The sequence below is a fragment of the Silene latifolia genome, chromosome 6, assembly GCF_048544455.1.
Source record: "Silene latifolia isolate original U9 population chromosome 6, ASM4854445v1, whole genome shotgun sequence".
Lineage (NCBI taxonomy): Eukaryota > Viridiplantae > Streptophyta > Magnoliopsida > Caryophyllales > Caryophyllaceae > Silene > Silene latifolia.
The window spans coordinates 107,948,479-107,961,817 of record NC_133531.1 but is presented as its reverse complement, the minus strand read 5'-3'; the positions used below and the strand labels follow the sequence as shown (position 1 = coordinate 107,961,817).

At 39.6% G+C, this 13,339-nt stretch overlaps 1 protein-coding gene across 1 annotated transcript; it reads right to left on the bottom strand.

Annotated features, from left to right (window-relative positions):
• Positions 1 to 5,100: 5,100 nt before the first annotated feature.
• Positions 5,101 to 6,102, bottom strand: LOC141588454 (uncharacterized). The gene is made up of 2 exons (XM_074409897.1): positions 5,670 to 6,102; positions 5,101 to 5,603 (listed from the first exon to the last, which is right to left on the bottom strand). Exons 1-2 carry the CDS (start codon positions 6,100 to 6,102, stop codon positions 5,101 to 5,103), a joined length of 936 nt encoding a protein of 311 aa, XP_074265998.1.
• Between the last annotated feature and the right edge of the window lie 7,237 nt (positions 6,103 to 13,339).

The window sequence follows — 13,339 nt, the reverse complement described above, 5'->3', positions numbered from 1 at the left end:
CAATAATCCATCTTTCAACAATTCTCCAATTACCAATATAGTAAAGTTGAGTAGTTAACCTACCTTTTAACAAATCTTCTCAATTTAATTAATTAATCAAAAAGCCTCTTCAACAAATTCACCACCTAAACAATAATTGAATTATATATATATATATATATATATATATATATATATATATATATATATATATATATATATATATAATTATTAACTAATCTCTTTAATAAATTTAAGATGTAAACTACCCAAAACAAATCCCGCAAAATGCCACAAACAATCTCCCAATCACAAGGCTAACCGACGGTGGTCAACCCGCCGGTTAACCGCCACGGCTCGGTCTCGGTCAACGGTCACGGTCAACGGCTACAATACGGGTCAAGGTCAAACGTAAATAATTGATATTAGATGATTAGATAACTTACCACAATTAATTATCGCAAGGTGAAAAAGCTCCGTCTTAAAGTTGTCTCACAAAAGCTCTCCTCACAATTGTATTTGAGTTTTAGAAGAAGAATAATTATAATTGTGATGCATATGGTTGGTATTTATATAAATTGGTAGGAGAAGTAGGAGGGTTCTAGGAAACTCTATTTAATAATAAAATAATGAAAATATGTTAAAGCATAGGTAACACCCAAACCAAATACCACCTTCCTTCAACTGGTCCCACCGTGGCCCCACACGGCTCACACGCTCCAACTGTGGTCCCCGCTCCATCTTATTTGCTTATTTTATTTTACTTCTTTTCTTTTACGACTACAGCTTATTATTTATTTATTCCACTTAATATTTATTCATCTTATTATATATTTACGACTACTCGCATAAATATAACTATAAACTATTAATTAAAATACGGAGTATTACATTAGCTGGGGATGGAGTCGCCACGAGTTTGATAGTAGTCTTCCGCTGTGTTATCATAATACTTTTTGTTACATTAGTTGTAGCTTGGTTTTAGAACAGTTGTACTTTACTTTACAGTCGGTTTTGATGTAATTACTTTAAACTTTATGCTTAAGTTATGTTTCTAGATGGTCACTTTTGATTACTATGCCTCGGGGAACCGAGATGGTAGCACTTCCATGCATTAGGTGGTCTTGGTAAGGAACCTTGGTGTATGGGGGTTTTACAGGCAGGCTCATAATTAGCAACTAGAACACGTTTGTCTCCTTGTGGATTTGATCCCGACTACCTCTACTGCACTAGTTTAGGCCAGTTGGTTTATTTTTGATAGGTGTGCGATTTAGCCTGTCAAATTTTGGGGCCAATGCCGGGGAGGCAACAATTTTCTATTTCCTTATTTTAGTTTATCTTGTCTCAGGTAACATTAGTTCCTTGAGACCGTTCTCGTTCCTTTATTTAGTGTTTTGTTTATGCCCAGGTCTCTCAGGTCCGAGCTCGTACCATTCGACTCTGAACCAGAAAAGACTTTCCGAGCTAGACAAAATTTTTGGAAGGAAGTCCGTCAAGCAGAAGACTTGAGTACGCTTGACGCCGCATACGCCAGTTTTATTGCAGAAAATCAGTCTTTTGAAGAAGACACTTCAGTTTCTGCCACTACTACAATCATGCCTACTTTAGCAAGTCACTCAGAACCCACCCTTGAGTCCATTCCTGAAGGATTCAAACTCTCTACAACAGACAATGGAACTTTCGAGACAAGGCCATCTTACATTAACCTGGTAGAAAGAAATCTGTTTGGAGGGGGGCTACGGAAGACCCTGCTACACATATGGAGAGATTCGTTACATACTGTTGCTGCATACCCTTGACTGCTGGGGTGACCCAAGACCAAGTAAAACAGGTGCTCTTCTCATTTTCTCTGCGAGACGGTGCTACAGAGTGGCTGCGTGATTTAGACATGGAATATCAGGGGGGTTACCGACTGGAACAGCTTCGCTCTTGCCTTCTACAAGAGGTATTTTCCGCCGCAAAACACAAATGCCCTGAGAAATCACATCACTAGCTTCAAACAAGGTCCCACCGAGGACTTAAACGAGACATGGGTTCATTTTAAGAGACTGGTTCATTCAGTCCCTCACCATGAGTTTCATAAGTGGTTTCTCTGTAAGCAGTTCTACAATGGGCTATATGATGACCATCGGGCTCTACTCGATTCTTCAGCCAACAGGAGATTCCAGGACAACACTAATAATGCAAATGCCCGAAAGCTAATTGACCAGATAGCTACCCACACTGCCAAATATGGGAACCCGAGAGGTAGTACGAGAGGGGGTGGATCAGATGGAGCTGTTGCAGCTCAGTTAGAGGCATTGACTGCCCAGATTGCCGAACTAAAGGCAGCCCAGTCTTTGAGAAACTAGCAGACAGTTCATGCCATGACCCAACAGGAAACCCCTTGTGAGCGATGTGGTACTATAGGACATGGTGCAGTTGAATGTATGAGCACCATAGAATAGGTCCACGCTTTTCAGTCCTTCAAACAAGGTAAACCATACTCAAATTTCTATAATGATAGGACTAGGGAGCATCCTAATTTCTCTTACCGGAGCCAAACTGTTGTAAATCCAACTCCACCACTGCCACAAGGTCAGAACCTGTCATACATTATCCCTCAAAATCGTGGAAATCAACCACAAGGTGGTTTTCAGAGGAACAATCAAGGAGGTCAACAACATCAGAATAATGACCTGTGTGACATTAAGGCCATGCTACAGCAATAGATAGCGACCTCACAGAAGCAAGAGGCCCTTATTACTAAGTTAATGGCACAAAATAAGATGTTGGACAATCAAATTTCCCAATTATCCACTTCAAGTAGACAACCGAGTATATTATCGTCTCAGCCTAAGAAGTCGGATGACACGGCTAATGCAATTTATCTTCGAAGCGGTCTTACTTATGATGGACCCGTGATGCCTGAAGACGTTTAAGAGGTCATAATTGAGGAGTTAGATGTGGATGCGGGAGGAAACTACGCTGACGAAGTTGCTGTAACGTCTGAAAAAAGTCTATCGACAGAAATTAATGGTCCATCGACTAAATTTGAAGAAAAGAACAACAAAGAAACTGAAAAAAGTCGATCGACTGAGCAAAATAGTCGATCGACCGTACCTGTTAGTCAATGGACTGGTTCTGATGGTCGATCGACTTTTTCACCTAACGGGATTGCTGATACATTACCAGTTACTTTTGGGACGCCTCTTAATGATGATAAGACGTATAATTCTGATAAAGGGAAGAGTAAAGCTGCTGACCCGCCAATCGTCATCAAGGTTCTTTTTCCGGGGTGCCTAAAGAACAAAAAAGTCGAGCAGTAATTCGGTAAATTCTTAGAGGTAGTCAAAAATATTCACGTAACTGTACCTTTTACCGAGCTAATTACCCAGGTACCCTCTTATGCTAAATTTATGAAAGATATTTTGACCCGTAAGAGGAGCTTTAACCAAGTGGAGACCAAGTCTCCACCCAAATTTAAGGATCCGGGTAGTTTTTTAATTCCCTGTACCATGGGCACTCATTTAATAGATAAAGCTTTATGTGATTTGGGTGCCAGTGTCAGTGTCATACCCTATTCGGTTTGCGAGAAAATGAATATGGGCATTTTAATGTTACCAACGTGACCCTACAAATGGCTGACCAGACGTTTAAGAGACCTCTAGGTGTATTAGAGGATGTCCCTGTTAAGATAGGTAAATTCTGTATACCTGTTGATTTCATTGTGTTAGATATGGCTGAAGATACTCAGATTCCTATAATCTTAGGTAGGCCATTTTTGCATACTGCAGGGGCTATTATCGATGTCAAACAGGGACGTTTGACTTTCGAGATAAGGAATGATAAGGTGACCTTTAATTTGGCTAACAGCTGGCTAAGCCTATCATAGAGGATACATGTTATGCTATAGACATTGTAGATGAATCTATGTTTGATTATTGGACGGGATCCCTTCTTGGGGACCCGTTAGAAGCTTTGATAGCTCTTGATAATTTTGCAGAGGATGTACAGGTTGACTAGAGGACGATGAAAGCTGCTCTAAAAGGTAAGGAGTTTACTATTGAGAAACGTGAGACGGTAAATGCCATAATGGAAACCTCTTTTGTTGTTGAGGTAAAGATACCAGAGCGTAAACCCCTTCCTTCTCATCTTAAATATGTATTCTTAGATGATTCCGAGCAATATCCTGTTATTGTTAATGCTAAACTTGATGATAACCAACTTTCTGCTTTGTTGGTCGTTCTTAAGAAAAACAAGAAAGCTCTAGGATACAGTTTGGATGACCTTAAGGACATCAGTCCTGACATTTGTATGCACAAAATTGAACTAGAGGAAGGACATAAACCTTGCCAGCAGGGTTAGCGAAAGTTGAATCCGAAGATGTAGGATGTTGTTATGGCGGAAGTGATGAAACTACTTGATGCGGGTATTATTTACACCGTTAGAAACTCCAAGTGGGCAAGTCCAGTTCAGGTAGTCCCAAAGAAGGGAGGGACTACGATGGTGAAAAATGATAAAAATGAATTAATACCAACTAGAGTAATAACAGGTTGGCGGATGTGCATTGATTACAGACAATTAAATGCCGCCACCAAGAAAGATCACTTCCCCCTTCCTTTTATTGATCAGATGGTAGAAAGATTAGCCTCACATAAATTTTTCTGTTATTTAGATGGATATTCAGGTTTCTTTCAGATCCCAATCCATCCTGACGATCAGGAAAAGACTCCTTTTACTTGTCCGCATGGTGTTTTTGCTTATCGCAGAATGCCATTTGGATTGTGTAATGCCCCAACTACTAACTTTTTTTTTTTGGTGAAATGTGAATTCTCATTAATTAAAATGATTGTACACGTTACAAAGCATTTCCATACATATAACACCAATACAGATAAATCTCAACTCAATCTAGGCCTAACTTATCAATCCAAGTATTACTAAGCCGGGTACTCTCCTTAACTTGCATGAACCTTCCTTTCAGGGAAGCCTTAATCCATCTCAGAACAGTAGCAGGATGCTGCACAACACCCTCATACCGTGTTGTGTTCTTATTCTACCAAATGTTGTAGATCAGGGTTGCCATTGCAGCCATAAATACTTTTTCCTCAATAAGGAACGACATCTCCAAGATAAAATTCACGCCTTAAAATCCCCATTCCAGTCAATATCTACCCATTTTTTCAGCAAGATCAAGCATCTCTGACTGTAGCAGCAGTCAGAAAATAGATGAGAGTGAGTTTCCTGAGTTGTTCCACACAGGTCACACAGATCAGAATTGATAATTCCATATCGCAGCAAACGTTCCTTAGTCATGAACCTGTTGAGCACATAGAGCCAGCATATGAAATTAACTTTAGGCAAGCACAATATATTCCATACCAGTGGCAACCAGTTCACTGTCACGTGCTCTCTTATCAGCCAATTATAAACACTATGAGTGGAATACTCCTCATTCAACCAGCCATTGACACTGAAACTAGGGCAAAGAGCATCTCTAGCTTTGCAGACCTGCCTCCAAGTCCAGCTGGAATTAATGGAAGGGTTATAAGACCACCAGTCAGTTTGTTTCTTATAAATGTGGTGAACCCACTTCACCCAAAGACTATCCTTTTTTTGGGCTATCCACCAAGAGAACTTCCCTATTATAGCAAGGTTCCATAAATGGCAGTGCAAAATTCCCAATCCTCCTCAATATTTAGGTAAACAGCAGGTGTCCCATGCCACAGCAGGTACTCTGTGAAAATCATCATTCCCAGACCACAAATAATTCCTGCACACTGCATCCACCCTGCTGATTATCCCTTTGGGCAGTAGAAAGATCTTAGCCCAGTAGCTATGCATCTGGGAAATCACTGATCTCACCAATACTAGTCTCCCAGCATATCTAAGTTTCTTGGCCCCCCAACTCCTTATTCTAGACACAATTCTGTCCACTAATATATTGCACTCAGCATTAGAGAGTTTTTTATAAGAAATAGGAATCCCAAGGTATTTAAAAGGAAAAGTCCCCACCTGGAAGCCTGATAACTGTAAGATGGCCTCTGCTTCCAAATGAGGAACACCATTCCTATAAATTTTAGATTTGTCTTGATTCATTGATAACCCTGATGCTTCTGAGAAAGTTAGGAAAGCTCTCATAAGTACCTTGACAGAATCCCTATCCCCCCTTACAGAAAAGCAGCAGGTCATCAGCAAAAGCTAAATTACACAAACCCATAGCTTTGCACATTGGGTGGAACTTAAAATCAGGTCTCTTAGTAACCACAAGTATCCTAGTAAGATACTCCATACACAAGGTGAAGAGTAAAGGGGACATTGGGTCACCTTGTCTAAGCCCCCTTTTACCTTTGAAATAACCAAATTGTGCCCCATTTAAGGAAATAGAGTAGTTATGGGAAGAAATACACTGCATGATCCAAATCACCATTTGATCAAGAAATTTCAGAGCATACAACATTCCTTCAACAAACTCCCACTCTATTGAGTCATAGGCCTTCCTCAAATCAATCTTCATCAAGAGCCTAGGAGAGCAGACTTTCCTATTGTATAGCCTTACCAAGTCTTGACATATCATGATATTATCAACAATATCCCTCCCATGAATAAAAGCACTTTGATTAAGGCTCACAATATCAGCAAGTGTAGCAGATAGCCTATTGTATATAACTTTGGAAATACACTTGCACAACACATTGCAGCATGCAATGGCCCTGAAATCAAGAACAGAATCAGGTGAATCTTTTTTAGGAATCAAGGTAAGAATAGTTGTATTAATCTGCTGCAAGAGTTTCCCATTTCTGAAGAACTCCTGGACTGCAGTACACACATCCTCACCAATGATACTGAAAGAGTCCTTAAAGAAGCCAGATGAAAAGCCATCTGGGCCAGGAGCTTTCTTAATAGGAATGGAAAATAAAGCTAGTTTTATTTCCTCCTTTGAGACATTTCTACACATATCCAAAGCCTGGGACTCAGTAACCACTTTCCCTTGTCTTACAACATCACAACAAACTCTCTTAACAGGCTCAGAAGTACCCAACAGCCCCTCATAGTAGTCAAGGAAAGCTTGTTCAATGGTATCAGGCTCAGCACACACCGGACCAGTCTTATCCTTAACACTTAGAATCTTATTGAGGGATCTTCTGGCCTTGATATGACTGTGGAAGTAATGAGTATTCTCATCAGCACAATTCAACCACATGACTTTTGCTTTTTGAGATAAGAAAAGGTTCCTAGCAATATGAAGGTCTTGACAAGCTTTAGCATCTATTCTCTCCTCGGCTTGTACAAGAGGATCAATGGGACACTGGTGTAGTCTGGTCTGAACCAGGGGCGGACGCAGGAATTTATCGAAAGGGGGGCACAAATTTTTTTTCGATACATTATTTTTTATTTTAAACCGCATTTTTTTATTACGGATTTTTTTTCCTCCCAAAAAATAGAAAAATAACTAATGTTAATAATTTTTTTAGTTTAAAAATTAGTATTTTATTTTGAACTTTCTTCTGAAATATTTAAATTTGAAATAAATGTACTTTGCAAATAAAAATAAATAATATCTCCTATGATAAGATATATTATATTCTAATATTTAAATACACACTAAACACAAGTGGTTCAATGGTAAAGAAGGTGGTATGTAACCTCGAGGTCAAGGGTTCAAACCCTGGGAGGAACATTTTTTACATATAAATTGTAGCTTACTAACGAGATGGGCCTTGAGATCATTACACAGTTTAACAAAAAATTATTTAATAAAAACCTAGGGCACCAAGAATCAAACCTGTGACCTCTTAAAGGTCAACTAAAGAGCTTACCAACTGAACCACATAAACCTATTGATCATTTCTGTTACTTATAAAAAATTTATCCCGAAAAATTCATGGTGGGCACGTGCCCACCCGGCCTCCTAGATCCGCCCATGGTCTGAACCTCTTCTAAGACCATTCTAGCCACTTGAGCATAATTGAGAATATCCCCATACCCTTCCTTGTTCAAAGTTTTCAAAGGTGCCTTTTGATTTTTTAATTTTTTCACAACTTGGAAGAGCATACAACCCATCACCTGCTTGCTCCATACTTGCTGCACAACACTCAAGAAATTATCATCCTTACCCCACATGTTGAAATATTTAAAACTTGCTTTCCTCCTAGTACAATCATTCCACAAATTAATAAGACATGGGCTATGATCATACAAGCCTTCAGGTAAAAAGTTAATAGCTCCAGAAGGTCCATTAAGGATCCACATATCATTAGCCATGACTCTATCAATACGATTGAAAACTCAAGCACTACCATCTTGTTTATTGTTCCAAGTGAAAAAAGCTCCGGAGGTAACAAGATCATATAGACCACATCTATCTACACAATCCTTAAACTCCCTAACTTCAACCATAGAAACAGGAGAACCAATTCTCTCATCATAATATAGCACATTATTAAAATCCCACATTATGAGCCAGGGATCAGACAGACCAGTCTTTAGCTGTATGAGAGAAGACCATAACTCTTTCCTCTCCTAGTCCTTATTACACCCATAAATCATTGAGTTCACCCAAGTAAAACCAGAAGCCAGATGTGTAACTTTTAGATGTATAACTTAAAGCTCCTTGCCAATTTCTACTACTGCAAACTGGCAAGGATCCCACAACACCCAAATTCTCCCCTTATCCTTAATGTCATTATTCACTATAAAATTCCACTTAGCCCCTAACCTTTGTTAAAATTTATTGATATTAATAGCTCTAATTCTAGTCTCAATTAACCTAAAGAACCCTACATTATTAAGGTGCAAGAATCTTCTAACATCTCCTTGCTTATTCTCTTTATTAAGGCCTCAAACATTCCAAAAACCTACACTACCCATTTTGACTGTTTAAGGAAAATCTCCCCTTCCCAAGACTGTTTAGAATGTTCCTCCTTAGAGAATTGTTGACAACTTCCAAGAATGAAGGACCACTATGAACACATCATGCACCTCTTTTCTTTAAAAATCTGGTTGGAGTAGTAGAATTAAGCACAGTACCCTGATAAGGCATATGTGTCACCACAGAAGCCGGGTCAAGAGTTGGTAATGGTCCCTCAACACTAGCCTGCCTCTGATGATGATTCACCTGTATAGTAGGCTGTACCTGGACCACTTTTGGCCTCCAAACCTTCTTCACAAAGACAGGTTTCTTAAACCCCTCAGCTTTCCTGCACATTTCCAAATCATGGCCCACTCCATGACATTTAGTACACACAAGTGGTTTCCACTCTTAATGGATTTTCAGTTCCCGCAATACTCCTTTCTCATCAATAAACTCAACTGTATCAGGCAGATGCTGGCCTAATTTGACCTCCACTAGGTACCTTGCAAACCCTAGAAACTCTCTTTCTTTATTTGCACGATCACACCGGAGGGGGTTCCCAATAAGACCAACAATTTTAGGTAAAGCTTCTCCCCAATACTTAAAATCCAGGTCATAAAGTCTAACCCAAACAGCAACATGATCAGGTTGTTCCTTACGCAAATTAGAATCCGGTTTCCAATCATTTATGATAAAAGGTTTGTTATCAAAAAAATATTGGTCCAGATTGAAGCACATTCTCCTTATGTTCAGGTTTCAGAAATCGTATCAGACAAATTCCATTCATTAAGAAAGATACCTTATCAATCGAAAGCTGCTTCCATAACCTTCTCATAAATCCATCCAGTATATGACCAGGAGGCTTCGCTCCTAGAACGTGACAAAAGACGGTCGTTGACCAGAAGTCCAATTCAGGTTGCACATCCGCTAAATCAATTGTAAGTTATGGAATCTTACCATTGTTCGCGGCATTTGAAGTTTCTCCTAGCTTCCTGCTAACTTCTGTCTATCCTTCATCATCTGTTGACTGGTGCTCGGCAATTGTTGACAACTCTTTGCCTAAGTTAAAAGCCCTAAGCTCAGTGGCCTTCAAACTCTCACATATACTCACAGTTGCAGCAATTTCACTCAATTCTGTACTATGTAACGTAATAATACTATCTGTGGATTTAGTAGCAGATGAACTATTATTATTTTTGTTTTTTATGATTATTATTGAAACCGTTTTTCCTGTGTCTCGCCATTGCAGAGGACAAGAAAATCGCCTTCTTTATCAAAAATCGCCTTCTCTCTCTAAAATCGTTTGAAGTTATACTTTTGTTTTTTTCAAAGGTGCATGATGGGGATATTTTCTGAGAATATAGAGTCTATTATGGAGGTATTTATGGACAATTTCAGCATTTATGGTAATGATTTTGATGATTTTCTGTCTAACCTTGAGAAAGTTTTGCAGCGATGTATTGAGGTTAATTTAGAGCTGAACTGGGAGAAGTGCCATTTTATGGTTAACGAGGGCATTGTCCTTGGGCATTTAGTATCTGACAAGGGTATTCAGGTTGATAAAGCAAAGGTGAATGTGATTGAGCAATTACCTCCTCCTGTTAATGTTAAGGGAGTTATGAGTTTCCTTGGTCATGCTGGCTTTTATCATCGGTTCATTAAGGGCTTCTCTAAAATTGCTAAACCACTTACATGATTACTACTTAAGGAAACTCCATTTAATTTTACTGATGAATATCTTACTGCTTTTAACAGGTTGAAGCAGGCCTTGATTACAGCACCGATCATTCAATCTCCAGACTGGGAGCTGCCTTTTGAGATTATGTGCGATGCTAGTGATTATGCAGTTGGCGCGGTGCTAGGCCAGCGAAAAGACAAAGCTTTGAGTACTATTTACTATGCGAGCTGAACTCTGGATGAGGCTCAGGTTAAATATGGAACAACAGAGAAGGAGCTGTTAGCTGTGGTATACGCGCTGGAGAAATTTAGGTCTTATTTATTAGGTTCGAAAGTTACTGTATTTTCTGACCATGCAGCGCTGAGGTACCTATTTGTTAAGAAAGAAGCCAAGCCAAGATTATTGCGATGGATACTCCTTCTTCAGGAGTTTGATTTAGAGATTAAAGACAAGAAAGGCGCTGAGAATTTGGTAGTTGATCATTTATCATGCTTACCATTGCAAGAAGGGGGAGATTCTTTACCTATTGATGATTCTTTCCCTGATGATATTTTGTTGGCTATTTCTAATGCTGAAACTCCTTGGTATGCTGATTATGCTAATTTTATTGTAGGTGATTTATTGCCTCCTGACTTGTCATATCAACAGAGGAAGCGGTTCCTCCACGACGTAAAGCAGTAATTTTGGGATGATCCTTATCTGTTAAGGAATGTGCTGATGGTCTTTACAAACGGTGTATACCGCAATGGGAGACTAAATATATCCTAGAAGCATGTCATTCTTCCTCCTATGGTGGTCACCACGGTCCCTCTAGGACTGTGGCTAAGGTACTTCAATCTGGTTTTTATTAGCTATCCATGTTTAAAGATGCTAAGGATTTTGTTGTAGCTTGTGATGCGTGTCAGCGGACGAGAAATATTTCAAGGAGACACGAGATGCCTCAAGTTGGCATTTTAGAGGTTGTAGTTTTCGATGTCTGGGGCATCGACTACCAAGGACTATTCTCGTCTAGTAAAGGCAACAGGTATATTCTAGTACCTGTTGATTACGTGTCCAAGTGGGTAGAGGTCGTTGCTTTGGTCCATTGTGATGCAAAGACTATTATCCAGCTTTTCAAAAAAGTAATCTTCTATCGCTTTGGTGTCCCTCGAGTTGTCATCAGTGATGGAGGTATGCATTTTAAAGAAAAACAACTTACTATTCTTCTGTCCAAATATGATGTAGAACATCGTAGAGGTTTGGGCTATCATCCTCAAACTAGTGGTCAGGTAGAAGTTTCCAATCAGGAACTTAAAGAAATCTTAGGTAAAGTTGTATCTAAATCACGAAAAGACTGGAGTATGAAACTAGATGATACTTTATGGGAATATAGGACTGCATTTAATACACAGAGTAGTGTATCGCTGTATCGTTTAGTTTATGGTAAATCTTGTCTTTTGCCTGTGGAGCTAGAACATAAAGCATGGTGGGCAATTTGTGAGCTCAATTTTGATTCTAAACTGTGTGGTGAGAAACGTTTGTTGCATTTAGATGAGCTAGAGGAATTTAGGCTGAATGCCTATGACAGTGCCCGCATCTACAAGGAGAAGACCAAGAGATGGCATGACAAGAGGATCATATCGTGCGAGTTTCAAGTTGGGGAGAAGGTGATACTATGCAATGCCCGACTCTATCTATTCCCTGGAAAGCTAAAGTCCAGGTGGAGTGGCCCTTATACGGTAACGTCTGCTTCCAAATTTGGGTCAGTTGAGCTAGAAAACTCTTCGGGAGCCAGATTTAAGGTAAATGGTCACCAACTAAAGCATTACTATGGGACCAACGACTTTGTTGGAGTGGTGGAGTTGTTGTACTTCGACCCCATCTTTGAGCCAGCAAATTGAGGTAAAAAGGGTCGAGCGGGACCTTAAAAACCAGTGCTGACCGGGAGGCAACCCGGATTATATACCTATTGTAATGAACTCTTTAATTCGTGTGTGTGTGTGTGTGTGCTTTTATTGCTTTTTAGTTTAGGTTCTGTCACCAAGTGCTCTTGAAACTTTAGCGTGCGTTTTCTGCCTATTGTGGACAATTTTGATGGATCTTGCAGGTATTACTTCAAGGCAGTACGAATTTGCGACTATTACGCACGAAAGGAAGAAAACACGCTGCGTGCATAAGTGGAAAAAATTCGATCGACTGAACTGCTGGTCGATCGACTAAAATTAAGAAGCGGGTTAGTGAAAAAAAGTCCATCGACTGAAATTTATTGTCGATCGACCAAAATTTAAAGTGTCCAAGTTGGAAAAACTCGATCGACTAAGGTCTCCTGTCGATCGACTAAATTTTACCATGCCAGCGTGTATTAATTAATTGAAGGGAGTTTTTTACTCTTTTATTCCCTTATTAACACAAAAAAAAAGCAAAAAAAAAAGAACGCAAGAGAGCAGCAGCAGCGACGACTACATCTGATATGTGCATTTTATATAGTCCTTTTTGGCCTCTTATGCACGTATTTCCAGTTAATTCGTGTAGTTTTGTATTGCAAAATGCCCCGAATAGGCTACTTTGGTTCGATTTGCCTTAATTGCATGAACGGACCCGAAAGTAGTAGAATCGTACCTTTTTCAGTCCCCTTAGCATGCATTTATGGAGATGGAAGTTTTGAAGCAAAATTGCTATGCCTCGGGAAGCATGAAGGAGTCTCGGAAGCTAACCAAACGAAGAGGGCAAGCTGGTTCAGTGGCTGGCACTCGATCGAAGTCTTTTTTATTCGATCGAGTGGATTTGGTGGTCACAAGTGTTCGATCGAGTCCCTGCTGAACTCGATCGAAGGGTGCTGTTTTGAAGGTTCTCGATCGAGTTCATCT

Excerpts from the sequence above, each read along its gene's own strand:
- LOC141588454 (XM_074409897.1), bottom strand. The coding sequence starts at position 6,102 with ATGAGAGCTTTCCTAACTTTCTCAGAAGCATCAGGGTTATCAATGAAT. Across the intron at positions 5,604-5,669 it reads TGTGGCATGGGACACCTGCT|GGAAGTTCTCTTGGTGGATA; the intron begins GTTTACCTAAAT and ends TTGCTATAATAG.